General features: G+C 60.4%; 1 protein-coding gene across 1 annotated transcript; it reads left to right on the top strand.

Moving 5' to 3' along the window:
* The first annotated feature begins 36 nt into the window (after positions 1-36).
* CLPTM1 (CLPTM1 regulator of GABA type A receptor forward trafficking) lies at positions 37-17,142 on the top strand. Its single transcript, XM_061443817.1, has 14 exons — positions 37-90; positions 174-277; positions 2,855-2,978; positions 3,086-3,244; positions 3,988-4,105; positions 4,539-4,624; positions 6,992-7,112; positions 7,226-7,470; positions 8,639-8,732; positions 10,652-10,842; positions 10,943-11,038; positions 13,684-13,819; positions 13,914-14,081; positions 16,965-17,142. Exons 1-14 carry the CDS (start codon positions 37-39, stop codon positions 17,135-17,137), a joined length of 1,869 nt encoding a protein of 622 aa, XP_061299801.1. The 3' UTR covers positions 17,138-17,142.
* Positions 17,143-17,554: the final 412 nt, after the last annotated feature.

The raw sequence follows: 17,554 nt of genomic DNA, 5'->3' as shown, positions 1-17,554 counted from the left end.
GGGCGGGGCGGGGAGGGGAAGCAGCGGCGCAACAAGATGGCGGCGCCGGGCACTGAGGCGGCGGCAGCGGCGGTGCCGGGCCCGGGGCAGGTACGGGCGGAAGCGCTGCGGGTCTGTGGGGAAACCGGGGCGGCCGCGGGGCTCTGAGCGCTCCCTGTGCCCCCCCTCCGCAGGTCAGCAGCAACGGCAGCGCCGGCGACGCGGCGGCGGCGGCGGAGACGCAGCGGCAGCAAGCGGCGCCCAACGCCTGGCAGGTCATCAAGGGGGTGCTCTTCAGGTGAGGCCCGGCACGGGCTGCCGAGCACACAGCGCGGGGCTGCCGGGCCCGTGTCCGGTACCGGGGCCATAGACCCAGTGCTGCCGTGTCCGGTACCGGGGCCATAGACCCGGTCCTGCAAACCGGTACCGGGGCCATAGACCCGGTGCTGCCGTGCCATAACCCGGTACCGGGGCCATAGACCCGGTGCTGCCGTGCCCATAACCCGGTACCGGGGCCATAGACCCGGTGCTGCCGTGCCCATAACCCGGTACCGGGGCCATAGACCCGGTGCTGCCGTGCCCATAACCCGGTACCGGGGCCATAGACCCGGTGCTGCCGTGCCCATAACCCGGTACCGGGGCCATAGACCCGGTGCTGCCGTGCCCATAACCCGGTACCGGGGCCATAGACCCGGTGCTGCCGTGCCATAACCCGGTACCGGGGCCATAGACCCGGTGCTGCCGTGCCCATAACCCGGTACCGGGGCCATAGACCCGGTGCTCCCGTGCCCATAACCCGGTACCGGGGCCATAGACCCGGTGCTGCCGTGCCCATAACCCGGTACCGGGGCCATAGACCCAGTGCTGCCGTGTCCGGTACCGGGGCCATAGACCCGGTCCTGCAAACCGGTACCGGGGCCATAGACCCGGTCCTGCAAACCGGTACCGGGGCCATAGACCCGGTGCTGCCGTGCCATAACCCGGTACCGGGGCCATAGACCCGGTGCTGCCGTGCCCATAACCCGGTACCGGGGCCATAGACCCGGTGCTCCCGTGCCCATAACCCGGTACCGGGGCCATAGACCCGGTGCTGCCGTGCCCATAACCCGGTACCGGGGCCATAGACCCGGTGCTGCTGTGCCCATAACCCGGTACCGGGGCCATAGACCCGGTGCTGCCATGCCCATAGCCCGGTACCAGGACCATAGACCTGGTGTTGCCGTGCCCGTGTCCAGTACCGGGGCCGTAGACCCGGTGCTGCTGTGCCCGTAACCTGGTACCGGGGCCATAGACCCGGTGCTGCCAAGCCCATAACCAGTACCGGGGCCATAGACCCAATCATGCCATGCCCATGTCCAGTACCGAGGCCATAGACCCAGTCCTGCCGAGCCCATAACCCGGTACCGGGGCCATAGACCCGGTGCTGCCATGCCCATAGCCCGGTACCAGGACCGTAGACCTGGTGTTGCCGTGCCCGTGTCCAGTACCGGGGCCATAGACCCGGTGCTGCCGTGCCCATAGCCCGGTACCAGGACCATAGACCCGGTGCTCCCGTGCCCGTGTCCAGTACCGGGGCCATAGACCCGGTGCTGCCGTGCCATAACCCGGTACCGGGCCATAGACCCGGTGCTGCCGTGCCCATAACCCGGTACCGGGGCCATAGACCCGGTGCTGCCGTGCCCGTGTCCAGTACCGGGGCCGTAGACCCGGTGCTGCCGTGCCCATAACCCAGTACCGGGGCCATAGACCCGGTGCTGCCGTGCCCATAACCCGGTACCGGGGCCATAGACCCGGTGCTGCCAAGCCCATAACCAGTACCGGGGCCATAGACCCAATCATGCCATGCCCATGTCCAGTACCGAGGCCATAGACCCAGTCCTGCCGAGCCCATAACCCGGTACCGGGGCCATAGACCCGGTGCTGCTGTGCCCGTATCCGGTACCGGGGCCATAGACCCGGTGCTGCCGAGCCCCTAACCCGGTACCAGGGCCATAGACCCGGTGCTGCCGTGCCCGTAGCCCGGTCCCGTGGCTGGTGCTGCCCATTCCGCCCCGTAGGCTTTCTCCTCACTCCTGAGCCCATTCCCGGTTTTCCTATGGAAGCCCCGGCGCTGCCTGCTGCTCCTTGGAGCTGCCAGCCCCCCCCAGAGCTCAGCCTGCCCTAATTCCATAGGGAAGAGCGTGCCGTTATCCCATCGCTCCGGAGTGGGATAGGGTGTGGGAATGGGGATGGCTCCCATTGGCGTCCCTGCTCCAGGGAATGAGCGCTCTCCATTAGGGAAGGGGTGTTCCTGGAGCGGGAATTGCGCTTGGATGTGCTGTTCCCAGCCTCCCGCTGGTCGGGAACGGGTCGGGATCAGCTCCCCCATGGTGCTGCCAACAGGAATTCCTTCCTAGATCCTCCCTGTACCCATGTCCTGCTTCCCACCCTCCGTCCTCGCCTTCCTTCTCATCCCTCCATCCCTCCCATTCCTCCAAAGGCAAGTTTGTCCCGTGCAAAGCCCCATCCGAGCCAGTGCTCTCAGTCCCCTCTGTTCTCCCGTCTCCCCCTGATCCATGCCTCTGGAAGCTCTGGGAACACCACGCTGCTCGCGCTTGGCTGCTGCCGGAGGCCCAAGGAGGGAACCAAAGCTGGAAGCGCCCATCCCTTGGGATGCGCTCCCTGGTGTCCCTATCCCCTCCTCTTTGGAGCCTCCTCTGGGATACCCCGGAGCTCCTCAGCGTTCCCAAGCACGGCTCCAGGCCTTTCCCTTCTCCTGCCGTTTGCTACGGGACCGGGACCAAGCCCTGCTGCCCTCCGGCTGCATCCCTGATCCGTGCCCCGTTCCCGGGAGCGCCGCAGCCCTTTGGAGCAGCCTCTCCCCCTCTTCCCATAGGATCTTCATCATCTGGGCCATCAGCAGCTGGTTCCGGAGGGGCCCCGCGCCGCAGGAGCCGAGCAGCACGGGGGGGACGCCGCGGGCACCCAGCAGGAACCTCTTCCCCAAGGACACCTTGATGGTAACGGCAGGGCCCTATCCTGAGCAGGGGGGCCGGGCTGTGGGGCTGTGGGGCTGTGGGGCCGTGGGGCCGTGGGGCAGGAGCGCTCCTTGCCCCTCTCCCTGCAGGACCTGTACGTGTACATCTCGGAGCACGAGCACTTCACCGACTTCAACGTGAGCTCGGCCCTCTTCTGGCAGCAGAGGGACCTGGTCTACGGGGACTGGACCAGCGGCGACAACGCCGACGGCTGCTACGAGCACGCCGGGGACGTGGCCATCTCACAGGTGGGTGCTGAGCACCCCACACCCTGCCCGTGGATGGAGGGGTGAGGAGGAAGGTCTGGATGGGAGGGTGGGGAGCCAGGAGATGGGGGACAAGGAGGATCCAGGGAGGAATTCCTGTTTGGGAGCTGCTCCCGACGCGTTCCCTCTCAGTGGGAGGCTGGGACCAGCACATCCCAGGCTTGAGGGGCTGGGTTGGGAGCCCCTGATCCCAGCCCCTTCCCACCTTCGGGGACCAGCACATCCCAGACTGAGGGGCTGGGTTGGGAGCCCCTGATCCCAGCCCCTTCCCACCTCCGGGGACCAGCACATCCCAGGCTTGAGGGGCTGGGTTGGGAAGGAGCTGGAGCCCTGATCCCAGCCCCTTCCCACCTCCGGGGACCAGCACATCCCAGGCTGAGGGGCTGGGTTGGGAGCCCCTGATCCCAGCCCCTTCCAACCTCCGGGGACCAGCACATCCCAGGCTTGAGGGGCTGGGTTGGGAAGGAGCTGGAGCCCCTGATCCCAGCCCCTTCCCACCTCTGGGGACCAGCACATCCCAGGCTGAGGGGCTGGGTTGGGAGCCCCTGATCCCAGCCCCTTCCCACCTCCGGGAACCAGCACATCCCAGGCTGAGGGGCTGGGTTGGGAGCCCCTGATCCCAGCCCCTTCCCACCTCCGGGGACCAGCACATCCCAGGCTTGAGGAGCTGGGTTGGGAAGGAGCTGGAGCCCCTGATCCCAGCCCCTTCCCACCTCCCCTTGCAGAGCGTGCAGCACAACGGCTCCATCTACGTCCACGTCTACTTCACCAAGAGCGGCTTCCACCCCGACCCCCGGCAGAAGAACCTCTACCGGCGCCTCGCCACCGTCCACACTTCCCGAAGTATGGAAAAGGGGGGAGCCCCATTCCTGTGCCCCACAGGGAGCCCCAGCAGCTGCGCTTTGGGTCAATGGAGGGGAAGCGTCCGCCTTGCTGTGGTCTCCAAGGCTGCCCCACGGAGGGTTCCACGCTTGGGATTCATCCTTCAGAAACCTATGGAGGGAAAACCTTAAATCCCTATGGATTCCATCTGTGGGATGGGGGGGGAAGGGAAGGAATTGTGGTATCTGGGGGGCTTTCTTCCACGCTGATGCCGTTACCCTGAAGGCTTGGCTCTTCGTGGGGTTCATGGTGCCCACATTCCAGCTTTTCCCTGGAGAGTTGAAGGAGTGTTTGTGCCTATGCTGGCTGCCCATAACCTCCCTAGAGCTCCTTCCTGGGGAGCTGGAAGCAATTCCCCATGGAAAGCAGGCCAAGGAATTCCCTTCCCTTCCAGTGATCAACAAGTACAAGCGGCGGCGCTTCCAGAAGACCAAGAACCTCCTGACCGGGGAGACAGAGGCAGACCCGGAGATGATCAAGGTACGAGCAGCTCCTTTGGGGGCTTTCTGCTCCTCAGGGTCCCTCCTGCTGCTTTATGGGGTCCTGGGGGGGTCCCTCCTGTTCCTTTGGGGGGGTCCCTTCTGCTGTTTGTGGGTTCCATCTGAAGCTTCCCCTTCCTGCTCCTGCAGAGAGGGATCATCCCCTTGTGGGATTCTTGGGATGGGAGGATGACTCTGGGCTGGATGAGCTTGAGGGACACCAACCGTGGTGGTGATGGTGGTGGTGATGATGGTGATGTTATGATGGTGATGGTGATGTTATGATAGTGGTTGTGTGATGATGGTGGTGGTGATGATGGTGGTGATGTTATGATGGTGATGGTGATACTGGTTGTGGGATGGTGGTGGTGGTGATGATGGTGGTGATGTTATGATGGTGATAGTGGTTGTGTGATGATGGTGGTGGTGGTGATGATGATGGTAGTGATGTTATGATGGTGATGGTGATAGTGGTTGTGTGATGATGGTGGTGATGTTATGATGGTGATGGTGATACTGGTTGTGGGATGGTGGTGGTGGTGGTGGTGATGATGGTGGTGATGGTGATGTCATGATGGTGATAGTGGTGGTATTACAATGGTGGTGATGATGATGGTAGTTGTTGTGGTGGTAATGATGGTGATGGTAATGATGGTGATGGTAATGATGGGGGTGGTAATGATGGTGATGTTATGGTGATGATGTTATGATGATGGTGGTGATACAATGATGGTGATCTCATGATGATGATAATGATGGTGGTGATGGTGCTGGTGATGATGATGGTGATAGTGACAATGATGACGTTACGATGGTGATAATGGTGATGATGATGGTGATACGATGATGGTTATGACGATAACGATGTTACGATGACGGTGGTGGTACAACGGTGATGATAGCGATGGTGAAGATGTTATGATGGTAACGGTGATGATGATGATGATGGTGAAACGATGATGGTGATGGCGATAACGATTTTAGGATGACGGTGGTGGTACAACAACGGTGATGATAGCGATGGTGGTGATGTTATGATGGTAACGGTGATGATGATGATGATGGTGGTGATATGATGATGGTGATGGTGATAACGATGTTAGGATGACGGTGGTGATACACCAGCGGTGATGATAGCGATGGTGGTGATGTTATGATGGTAATGGTGGTGATGATGATGATGATGGTGATACGATGATGGTGATGGTGATAACGATGTTAGGATGACGGTGGTGATACAACAATGGTGATGATAGCGATGGTGGTGATGTTATGATGGTAACAGTGATGATGATGATGATGGTGATACGATGATGGTGATGGTGATAACGATGTTAGGATGACGGTGGTGATACAACAACGGTGATGGTAGCAATGGTGGCGATGTTATGATGGTAATGGTGGTGGTGATGATGATGGTGATGGTGATAACGATGTTAGGATGACGGTGGTGATACAACAACGGTGATGATAGCGGTGGTGGTGATGTTATGATGGTAACAGTGATGATGATGATGATATGGTGATGGCGATAACGATGTTAGGATGACGGTGGTGATACAACAACGGTGATGATAGCGATGGTGGTGATGTTATGATGGTAACGGTGGTGATGATGATGATGATATGGTGATGGTGATAACGATGTTAGGATGACGGTGGTGATACAACAACGGTGATGGTAGCAATGGTGGCGATGTTATGATGGTAACGGTGGTGGTGATGATGGTGATGGTGATAACGATGTTAGGATGACGGTGGTGATACAACAAGGGTGATAGCGATGGTGGCAATGTTACGATGGTAACGGTGGTGATGATGATGATGGTGAAACAATGATGGTGATGGCGATAACGATGTTAGGATGACAGTGGTGATACAACAAGGGTGATAGCGATGGTGGCAATGTTACGATGGTAACGGTGGTGATGATGATGATGGTGAAACAATGATGGTGATGGCGATAACGATGTTACGATGACGGTGGTGATACAACGGTGATGATAGCGATGGTAGTGATGATGATGATGATGATGATGTTAGGATGACGGTGGTGATACGATACCGGTGATGATAGCGATGGTGGTGATGTTATGATGGTAACAGTGATGATGATGATGATGATGATGTTAGGATGACGGTGGTGATACGATACCAGTGATGATAGCGATGGTGGTGATGTTATGATGGTAACAGTGATTATGATGATGATGATGATGGTGATGGTGATAACGATGTTAGGATGACGGTGGTGATACAATACCGGTGATGATAGCGATGGTGGTGATGTTATGATGGTAACAGTGATGATGATGATGATGTTACGATGCTGCTCCTGCTGCTGCTGATTTGGGGCTTCTCCCCTCAGAGAGCCGAGGACTACGGTCCTGTGGAGGTGATCTCGCACTGGCACCCCAACCTCACCATCAACATGGTGGATGACCACACGCCCTGGGTGAAGGGCAGCGTGCCCCCTCCTCTGGACCAGTGTAAGGCTCTCCTCTTCGAGGGGGGCTTCCTGGGGCTGCCCCCTCTCCCGGGGGGACGCATTCCCATGGGAAAGGGGGGGCTGGTGTCATCCTTGCATCCCGCCCTGCTCCAGATGTGAAGTTCGACGCCATCAGTGGGGATTATTACCCCATCCTCTACTTCAATGACTACTGGAACCTGCAGAAGGATTATTTCCCCATCAACGAGTCCCTGCAGCGCCTGCCCTTCCGCCTCTCCTTCTGCCCCCTCTCCCTGTGGCGCTGGCAGCTCTACGCTGCCCAGAGCACCAAATCCCCTTGGAATTTCCTGGGAGAGGACCTCTACGAGCAGTCGGATGAGGAGCAGGACTCGGTGAAGGTGAGGAAGCACCCAGCAGCTCTCCTGCGGGGAGGACAAGGAGTGAGCCTTGTCCCGGCTCTGCTGGGGGTGGGATGGAGAGGTGGGGTGGAGGTGGAGAGGTGGGATGGAGCCGTGGGGTGGAGCTGGAGATGTGGGATGGAGCCGTGGGGTGGAGCTGGAGAGGTGGGGTGGAGCTGGGGAGGTGGGATGGAGCCGTGGGGTGGAGCTGGGGAGGTGGGATGGAGCCGTGGGGTGGAGGTGGAGAGGTGGGATGGAGCCGTGGGGTGGAGCTGGAGAGGTGGGATGGAGATGGAGCCATGGGATGGAGGTAGAGAGGTGGGGTAGAGGTGGAGAGGTGGGATGGAGATGGAGCTTTGGGATGGAGGTGGAGAGGTGGGGTAGAGGTGGAGAGGTGGGATGGAGATGGAGAGGTGGGATGGAGATGGAGCTTTGGGATGGAGGTGGAGCCATGGGATGAAGATGGAGAGGTGGGATAGAGGTGGAGAGGTGGGATGGAGATGAAGCCGTGGGATGGAGATGGAGAGGTGGGATGGAGATGGAGCCGTGGGATGGAGATGGAGAGGTGGGATGGAGGTGGAGCCGTGGGATGGAGGTGGAGAGGTGGGATGGAGGTGGAGCCTTGGGATGGAGGTGGAGAGGTGGGGTGGAGGTGGAGAGGCGGGATGGAGGTGGAGAGGCGGGATGGAGGTGGAGAGGTGGGATGGAGGTGGAGAGGTGGGATGGAGATGGAGCTTTGGGATGGAGGTGGAGCCTTGGAATGGAGGTGGAGAGGTGGGATGGAGGTGGAGAGGTGGGATGGAGATGAAGCCGTGGGATGGAGATGGAGAGGTGGGATGGAGGTGGAGCCGTGGGATGGAGGTGGAGAGGTGGGATGGAGGTGGAGCCTTGGGATGGAGGTGGAGAGGCGGGATGGAGGTGGAGAGGCGGGATGGAGGTGGAGAGGTGGGATGGAGGTGGAGAGGTGGGATGGAGATGGAGCTTTGGGATGGAGGTGGAGACTTGGGATGGGGATGGAGGGGCGGGATGGAGCCGTGGGATGGAGGTGGAGAGGTGGGATGGAGATGGAGCCTTGGGTTGGAGGTGGAGAGGTGGGATGAAGGTGGAGAGGTGGGATGGAGATGGAGCCATGGGATGGGGATGGAGAGGTTCCTGGTGCCTGTTGCAGGTGGCTCTGCTGGAGACCAACCCCTACCTGCTGGCGCTGACCATCATCGTCTCCATCGTGCACAGCATCTTCGAGTTCCTGGCCTTCAAGAATGGTGAGGGCTGAGAGAGGTGGAAAGGGGAAGGGTCCTGCGTGTCCCTCCAGCTGCCTATGGGGTCCTGCAAGGTCCCTATGGGGTCCTGCAGGTTCCCTCCTGTTCTTTTATGGGGTCCTGCAGGGTCCCTATGGGGTCCTGGGGGTCCTCCTGCTGCCTATGGGGTCCTGGCAGGTCCCTCCTGCTGCTTATGGGGTCCTGGAGGGTTCTGTGGGATCCTGAGGGTCCCTCCTGCTGTTTATGGGGTCCTGCAGGGTCCCTATGGGGTTTCTGGAGGATCTCTCCTGTTCCTTTGTGGGGTCCTGGGAGTCTTTCCTGCTGCCTATGTGGTCCTGCAAGATTCCTATGGGGTCCTGGAAGGTCCCTCCTGCTGTTTATGGGGTCCTGAAGTGTCCCTATGGGGTCCTGGGGGTCCCTCCTGCTCCTTATGGAGTCCTGCAGGGTGCCTATGGGGTCCTGGGCGTCACTCCTGCTCCTTATGGAGTCCTGCAGGGTCCCTATGGGGTCCTGGGTGTCCCTCCTGCTCCTTATGGAGTCCTGCAGGGTCCCTATGGGGTCCTGGGGGGTCTCTCCTGCTGTTTATGGGGTCCTGCAGGGTCTCTATGGGGTCCTGGAGGTTCACTCCTACTGCTTATGGGGTCCTGGAGTATCCTTCTGGGGTCCTGGGGGTCCTTCCTGCTGTTCCTGGGCTCCTGCATGGTCCCTATGGGTTCCTGGGGGTCCCTCCTGCTCTTTACGGGGTCCTGCATGGTCCCTATGGGTTCCTGGGGGTCCTTCCTGCTGTTTATGGGCTCCTGCATGGTTCCTATGGGGTTCCTGGGGGTCCCTCCTGCTCCTTATGGAGTCCTGCAGGGTCTCTATGGGGTCCTGGGGGTCTCTCCTGCTCCTTATGGAGTCCTGCAGGGTTCCTATGGGTTCCTGGGTGTCCTTCTTGCTCCTTATGGAGTCCTGGAGGGTCCCTATGGGGTCCTGGGGGTCCCTCCTGCTGTTTACGGGGTCCTGCAGGGTCTTTATGGGGTCCTGGGGGTCCCTCCTGCTGCCTATGGGGTCCTGGGTGTCCCTCCTGCTGTTCCTGGGCTCCTGCATGGTCCCTATGGGTTCCTGGGGGTCCCTCCTGCTCTTTACGGGGTCCTGCATGGTCCCTATGGGTTCCTGGGGGTCCTTCCTGCTGTTTATGGGTTCCTGCATGGTTCCTATGGGGTTCCTGGGGGTCCCTCCTGCTCCTTATGGAGTCCTGCAGGGTCTCTATGGGGTCCTGGGGGTCTCTCCTGCTCCTTATGGAGTCCTGCAGGGTTCCTATGGGTTCCTGGGTGTCCTTCTTGCTCCTTATGGAGTCCTGGAGGGTCCCTATGGGGTCCTGGGGGTCCCTCCTGCTGTTTACGGGGTCCTGCAGGGTCTTTATGGGGTCCTGGGGGTCCCTCCTGCTGCCTATGGGGTCCTGGGTGTCCCTCCTGCTGTTCCTGGGCTCCTGCATGGTCCCTATGGGTTCCTTGGGGTCCCTCCTGCTGTTTACGGGGTCCTGCATGGTCCCTATGGGTTCCTGGGGGTCCTTCCTGCTGTTTATGGGTTCCTGCATGGTTCCTATGGGGTTCCTGGGGGTCCCTCCTGCTCCTTATGGAGTCCTGCAGGGTCTCTATGGGGTCCTGGGGGTCTCTCCTGCTCCTTATGGAGTCCTGCAGGGTTCCTATGGGGTCCTGGGTGTCCTTCTTGCTCCTTATGGAGTCCTGGAGGGTCCCTATGGGGTCCTGGGGGTCCCTCCTGCTCTTTACGGGCTCCTGCAGGGTCCCTATGGGTTCCTGGGGGTCCTTCCTGCTGCCTATGGGATCCTGGGCATCCCTCCTGCTGTTCCTGGTCCCGTGGCGGGGGTTCCGTGGCGCTGACGGTGCCAGGCTTGTTTCCGAGGCTCCGTTTTCCCGCAGACATCCAGTTCTGGAACAGCCGGCAGTCTCTGGAGGGCCTCTCGGTGCGTTCCGTGTTCTTCGGCGTCTTCCAGTCCCTCGTGGTGCTGCTTTACATCCTGGACAACGAGACCAACTTCGTGGTGCAAGCGAGCGTCTTCATCGGGCTCCTCATCGACCTCTGGAAGATCACCAAGGTCATGGACGTGCGGGTGAGCTCCGGCTCCGGTGGCACCGGGATGCTTCCCAATGGGGATCCCGGCTCACGCTCTGCCCCCCCCCCCCCCCCCTTCCCGTTTTTCCCTTTGGAAGCTGGACCGGGAGAACAAAGTGGCCGGGCTGCTGCCGCGCCTCAGCGTCAAGGACAAGTCCACCTACGTGGAGTCCTCCACCAAGGTCTACGATGATGTGAGTTGGGGGGCGGAGGGGGGCTGGGATGTGGGGAGCAGGAGGGGTGGGAGCTGGGGAGGGTGCACAGTGGGGGTGCAGAGCGTTCCCATGGGATTGAGGTCCCCCCGCAGTGATGCTCCAGTGTATTCCCATGGAATTGAGGTCCCCCCACGCTGGGGGTGCAGAGCGTTCCCATGGGATTGAGGTCCCCCCACACTGGTGTTCCAGTGCATTCCCATGGGATTGAGGTCCCCCCACGCTGGGGGTGCAGAGCGTTGCCATGGGATTGAGGTCCCCCCACAGTGATGTTCCAGTGCATTCCCATGGGATCAGGGTCCACAGTGATGCTCCAGCCCATTCCCTTTGGATTAAACTCCACACTGGTGCTGCAGAGCATTCCCATGGGATTGAGGTCCCCCCGCAGTGGTGTTCCAGTGTATTCCCATGGGATTGAGGTCCCCCCACGCTGGGGGTGCAGAGCGTTCCCATGGGATTGAGGTCCCCCCACAGTGGTGTTCCAGTGTATTCCCATGGGATTGAGGTCCCCCCACGCTGGGGGTGCAGAGCGTTCCCATGGGATTGAGGTCCCCCCGCACTGGTGCTCCAGCCCATTCCCATGGGATTGAGGTCCCCCCACGCTGGGGGTGCAGAGCGTTGCCATGGGATTGAGGTCCCCCCACAGTGATGTTCCAGTGCATTCCCATGGGATCAGGGTCCACAGTGATGCTCCAGCCCATTCCCTTTGGATTAAACTCCACACTGGTGCTGCAGAGCATTCCCATGGGATTGAGGTCCCCCCGCAGTGGTGTTCCAGTGTATTCCCATGGGATTGAGGTCCCCCCACGCTGGGGGTGCAGAGCGTTCCCATGGGATTGAGGTCCCCCCACAGTGGTGTTCCAGTGTATTCCCATGGGATTGAGGTCCCCCCACGCTGGGGGTGCAGAGCGTTCCCATGGGATTGAGGTCCCCCCGCAGTGGTGTTCCAGTGTATTCCCATGGGATTGAGGTCCCCCCACGCTGGGGGTGCAGAGCGTTCCCATGGGATTGAGGTCCCCCCGCACTGGTGCTCCAGCCCATTCCCATGGGATTGAGGTCCCCCCACGCTGGGGGTGCAGAGCGTTCCCATGGGATTGAGGTCCCCCCACAGTGATGTTCCAGTGCATTCCCATGGGATCAGGGTCCACAGTGATGCTCCAGCCCATTCCCTTTGGATTAAACTCCACACTGGTGCTGCAGAGCATTCCCATGGGATTGAGGTCCCCCCATGGTGGGGGTGCAGAGCATTCCCATGGGATTGAGGTCCCCCCACGCTGGGGGTGCAGAGCATTCCCATGGGATTGAGGTCCCCCCCAGTGGTGTTCCAGTGTATTCCCATGGGATTGAGGTCCCCCCACACTGGGGGTGCAGAGCGTTCCCATGGGAGCAGGGTCCACAGTGATGCTCCAGCCCATTCCCATGGGATTGAGGTCCCCCCACACTGGGGGTGCAGAGCGTTCCCATGGGAGCAGGGTCCACAGTGATGCTCCAGCCCATTCCCATGGGATTGAGGTCCCCCCGCACTGGTGTTCCAGCCCATTCCCATGGGAGCAGGGTCCACATTGGAGGTGCAGAGCATTCCTATTGAATTAAGGTGCCCCCACACTGGTGTTCCAGTGCATTCCCATGGGAGCAGGGTCCACAGTGATGTTCCAGCCCGTTCCCATGGGATTAAAGTCCCTCCACATTGGTGCTGCAGAGCGTTCCCATGGGATTGAGATCCCCCCACACTGGTGTTCCAGTGCATTCCCATGGGATTGAGGTGTCCCCACACTGGTGTTCCAGTGCATTCCCATGGGATCAGGGTCCACAGTGATGCCCCAGCCCATTCCCATGGGATTGAGGTCCCCCCACACTGGGGGTGCAGAGCGTTCCCATGGGATTAAGCTCCACACTGGTGCTCCAGCCCATTCCCATGGGATTAAACAGCGCTGCAGCCCATTCCCATGGGATTAAACGGCGCTGCAGCCCATTCCCATGGGATTAAATGGCACTGCAGCCCATTCCCATGGGATTAAACGCCGCTGCAGCCCATTCCCATGGGATTAAAGGGCACTGCAGCCCATTCCCGTGGGATTAAACAGCCCTGCAGCCCATTCCCGTGGGATTAAGCAGCACTGCAGCCCATTCCCATAGGATTAAACAGCGCTGCAGCCCATTCCCATGGGATTAAACAGCGCTGCAGCCCATTCCCATGGGATTAAACAGCGCTGCAGCCCATTCCCATGGGATTAAACAGCGCTGCAGCCCATTCCCATAGAATTAAACAGCACTGCAGCCCATTCCCATGGGATTAAACGCCGCTGCAGCCCATTCCCATGGGATTAAACAGCACTGCAGCCCATTCCCATAGAATTAAGCAGCACTACAGCCCATTCTCATGGGATTAAACAGCGCTGCAGCCCATTCCCATGGGATTAAGCAGCACTGCAGCCCATTCCCATGGGATTAAACCGCCCTGCAGCCCATTCCCATGGGATTAAACAGCGCTGCAGCCCATTCACGTGGGATTAAACAGCCCTGCAGCCCATTCCCATGGGATTAAACAGCCCTGCAGCCCATTCCCATGGGATTAAACAGCCCTGCAACCCATTCCCATGGGATTAAGCTCTTCCCCCCGTTCCCAGATGGCATTCCGGTACCTCTCCTGGATCCTCTTCCCGCTGCTGGGCTGCTACGCCGTGTACAGCCTGCTCTACCTGGAGCACAAGGGCTGGTACTCCTGGGTGCTCAGCATGCTCTACGGCTTCCTGCTCACCTTCGGTGAGTGCCGCGCCGGCAGCGCCGCGCTGCAGCCCGGCCTCGGGAGCCGGGATGTTGGGATGGGAGCTCACCCCCAACCCCCCAATTCCCACAGGATTCATCACCATGACCCCCCAGCTCTTCATTAACTACAAGCTGAAGTCGGTGGCGCACCTGCCCTGGAGGATGCTCACCTACAAAGCGCTCAACACCTTCATCGACGACCTCTTCGCCTTCGTCATCAAGATGCCCATGATGTACAGGATAGGCTGCCTGCGGGATGGTATGGGATGGGGGGGGGGCCCTATGGCTGCCTATGGGGTCCTGGGGGGTACCTCCTGTTCCTTTATGGGGTCCTGGGGGGTCCCTTCTGGTGCTTATGGGGTCCTGGGGGGTCCCTTCTGGTGCTTATGGGGTCCTGGGGGGTCCCTTCTGGTGTTTATGGGGTCCTGGGGGGTCCCTTCTGGTGCTTATGGGGTCCTGGGGGGTCCCTTCTGGTGCTTATGGGGTCCTGGAGGGTCCCTTCTGGTGCTTATGGGGTCCTGGGGGGTCCCTTCTGGTGCTTATGTGGTCCTGGGGGATCCCTCCTCTTCCTTATGGGGCCCTGGGGGGTCCCTCCTCTTCCTTATGAGGTCCTGGAGGGTCCCTTCTGGTGCTTATGGGGTCCTGGGGGCTACCTCCTGTTCCTTATGGGGTCCTGGGGGGTCCCTTCTGGTGCTTATGGGGTCCTGGGGAGTACCTCCTGTTCCTTATGGGCTCCTGGGGGGATCCCTCCTGCTCCTTATGAGGTCCTGGAGGGTCCCTTCTGGTGCTTATGGGGTCCTGGGGGATCCCTCCTGCTCCTTATGAGATCCTGGAGGGTCCCTTCTGGTGCTTATGGGGTCCTGGGGGGTCCCTCTTGTTCCTTTCTGGGGTCCTAGGGGGTCTCTCCTGTTCCTTTAAGGGGTTCTGTGCGGGGGTCCCTCCTGTTCCTTATGGGGTCCTGGGGGGTCCCTCCTGTTCCTTTGTGGGGTCCTAGGGTGTTCCTCCTGTTCCTTTAAAGGGTTCTGGGTGGGGTCCCTCCTGCTGCTTATGGGGTCCTGGGGGGTCCCTCCTGTTCCTTATGGGGTCCTAGGGGGTCCTTCCTGTTCCTTATGGGGTCCTAGGGGGTCCTTCCTGTTCCTTTATGGGGTCCTAGGGGGTCCTTCCTATTCCTTTATGGGGTCCTGGGGGTTCCCTCCTGCTGCTTATGGGGTCCTATGGAGTCCCTCCTGTTCCTTTATGGGGTCCTAGGGGCATCCCTCCTGTTCCTTATGGGGTCCTGGGGGGGTCCCTCCTGTTCCTTATGGGGTCCTGGAGGGTCCCTTCTGGTGCTTATGGGGTCCTAGGGGGTTCCTCCTGTTCCTTTAAGGGGTTCTGAGGGGGTCCCTCCTGTTCCTTATGGGGTCCTAGGGGGTCCTTCCTGTTCCTTTATGGGGTCCTGGGGGGTCCCTCCTGTTCCTTTATGGGGTCCTAGGGGGTCCCTCCTGTTCCTTTATGGGGTCCTGGGGGGTCCCTCGTGTTCTTTTATGGGGTCCTAGGGGGTCCCTCCTGTTCCTTTATGGGGTCCTGGGGGGTCCCTCCTGTTCCTTTATGGGGTCCTAGGGGGGTCCCTCTTGTTCCTTATGGGGTCCTATGGGGTCCCTCCTGTTCCTTTATGGGGTCCTAGGGGGGTCCCTCCTGTTCCTTTATGGGGTCCTGGGGGGTCCCTCCTCTTCCTTTATGGGGTCCTAGGGGGGTCCCTCTTGTTCCTTATGGGGTCCTATGGGGTCCCTCCTGTTCCTTTATGGGGTCCTGGGGGGTCCCTCGTGTTCTTTTATGGGGTCCTAGGGGGTCCCTCCTGTTCCTTTATGGGGTCCTGGGGGGTCCCTCCTGTTCCTTTATGGGGTCCTAGGGGGGTCCCTCTTGTTCCTTATGGGGTCCTATGGGGTCCCTCCTGTTCCTTTATGGGGTCCTAGGGGGTCCCTCCTGTTCCTTTATGGGGTCCTGGGGGGTCCCTCCTGTTCCTTTATGGGGTCCTAGGGGGGTCCCTCTTGTTCCTTATGGGGTCCTATGGGGTCCCTCCTGTTCCTTTATGGGGTCCTGGGGGGTCCCTCGTGTTCTTTTATGGGGTCCTAGGGGGTCCCTCCTGTTCCTTTATGGGGTCCTGGGGGGTCCCTCCTGTTCCTTTATGGGGTCCTAGGGGGGTCCCTCTTGTTCCTTATGGGGTCCTATGGGGTCCCTCCTGTTCCTTTATGGGGTCCTAGGGGGTCCCTCCTGTTCCTTTATGGGGTCCTAGGGGGTCCCTCCTGTTCCTTTATGGGGTCCTGGGGGGTCCCTCGTGTTCTTTTATGGGGTCCTAGGGGGTCCCTCCTGTTCCTTTATGGGGTCCTGGGGGCTCCCTCCTGTTCCTTTATGGGGTCCTAGGGGCGTCCCTCCTGTTCCTTATGGGGTCCTGGAGGGTCCCTTCTGGTGCTTATGGGGTCCTAGGGGGTTCCTCCTGTTCCTTTAAGGGGTTCTGAGGGGGTCCCTCCTGTTCCTTATGGGGTCCTAGGGGGTCCTTCCTGTTCCTTTATGGGGTCCTAGGGGGTCCTTCCTGTTCCTTTATGGGGTCCTGGGGGTTCCCTCCTGCTGCTTATGGGGTCCTGGTTGTGTCCCTCCTGTTCCCTTATGGGGTCTCGGGGTGTTCCCTCCTGTTCCTTTATGGGGTCCTGGGGGGTCCCTCCTGTTCCTTTATGGGGTCCTAGGGGCGTCCCTCCTGTTCCTTATGGGGTCCTGGAGGGTCCCTTCTGGTGCTTATGGGGTCCTAGGGGGTTCCTCCTGTTCCTTTAAGGGGTTCTGAGGGGGTCCCTCCTGTTCCTTATGGGGTCCTGGGGGGTCCCTCCTGTTCCTTTATGGGGTCCTAGGGGCGTCCCTCCTGTTCCTTATGGGGTCCTGGGGGGTCCTTCCTGTTCCTTTATAGGGTCCTGGGGGGTCCCTCCTGTTCCTTATGGGGTCCTGGAGGGTCCCTTCTGGTGCTTATGGGGTCCTGGGGGGTCCCTCGTGTTCCCTTATGGGGTCCTAGGGGGTCCCTCCTGTTCCTTTAAGGGGTTCAGGGGGGGTCCCTCCTGTTCCTTATGGGTTCCAGGGGGTCCCCCGTGTCCCCCTTGACCCCTGTGTCCCCCCCCAGACGTGGTGTTCTTCATTTACCTGTACCAGCGCTGGATCTACCGCGTGGACCTGACCCGCGTCAACGAATTCGGGCTCAGTGGGGAGGACACGGTCACCCCCCCGCCCCCCCACCCCAGCACCCCCCCCACAGTGCTGGCCCCCAAACCTCCAGAGGACAAGAAGAAGGATTAACCCCCCCCCCCATGCTCGGTTTTTACCAGCCCCCTATGGGGCACCCCATGGAGGGGAAGGGGGGGGGGGGGGGAGCAGCCGGTTTGGGTTGGGGGGTCCCCACCCCCCCCTTTTGGGGAGTTGGGGGGTTCGGGGGGGGGGGGGTGTCCCCCCCCTCTCCGTGTGTCACGTTCCCTTGTGCTCCATCCCATTGTGCCGGTGTGTAGGACAGTGTCACCGAGGTGTCGCCGCGTCCATAAAGAGCTGATTGAACCCCAACAGCGGCCCCAACACTTTGGGGTACATTGGGGGGGGGACGTGGGGGTGACCTCGTGTGTCCCTGTCACGGCTATCGCGATAGGGAAGGGATGGGGGGGGGTTCTTGGCTCCCCCGTTGTGCTTCCAACGCGCCCGTGTTCCCCACGCGGCCAAAGCGCG

This window comes from Pezoporus flaviventris, unplaced genomic scaffold, assembly GCF_033815535.1.
Source record: "Pezoporus flaviventris isolate CSIRO_AGI_PZ_B2104156 unplaced genomic scaffold, CSIRO_AGI_Pfla_v1 ptg000532l, whole genome shotgun sequence".
NCBI classification, from domain to species: Eukaryota; Metazoa; Chordata; class Aves; order Psittaciformes; family Psittacidae; genus Pezoporus; species Pezoporus flaviventris.
This window is presented reverse-complemented; position numbering and strand designations above follow the sequence as displayed.

Coding starts and splice junctions, on each gene's coding strand:
- CLPTM1 (XM_061443817.1), top strand. CDS start 37: ATGGCGGCGCCGGGCACTGAGGCGGCGGCAGCGGCGGTGCCGGGCCCG. Junction 91..173: donor CGGTGCCGGGCCCGGGGCAG/GTACGGGCGGAA, acceptor CCCCCTCCGCAG/GTCAGCAGCAACGGCAGCGC. Junction 2,979..3,085: donor TCCCCAAGGACACCTTGATG/GTAACGGCAGGG, acceptor CTCTCCCTGCAG/GACCTGTACGTGTACATCTC.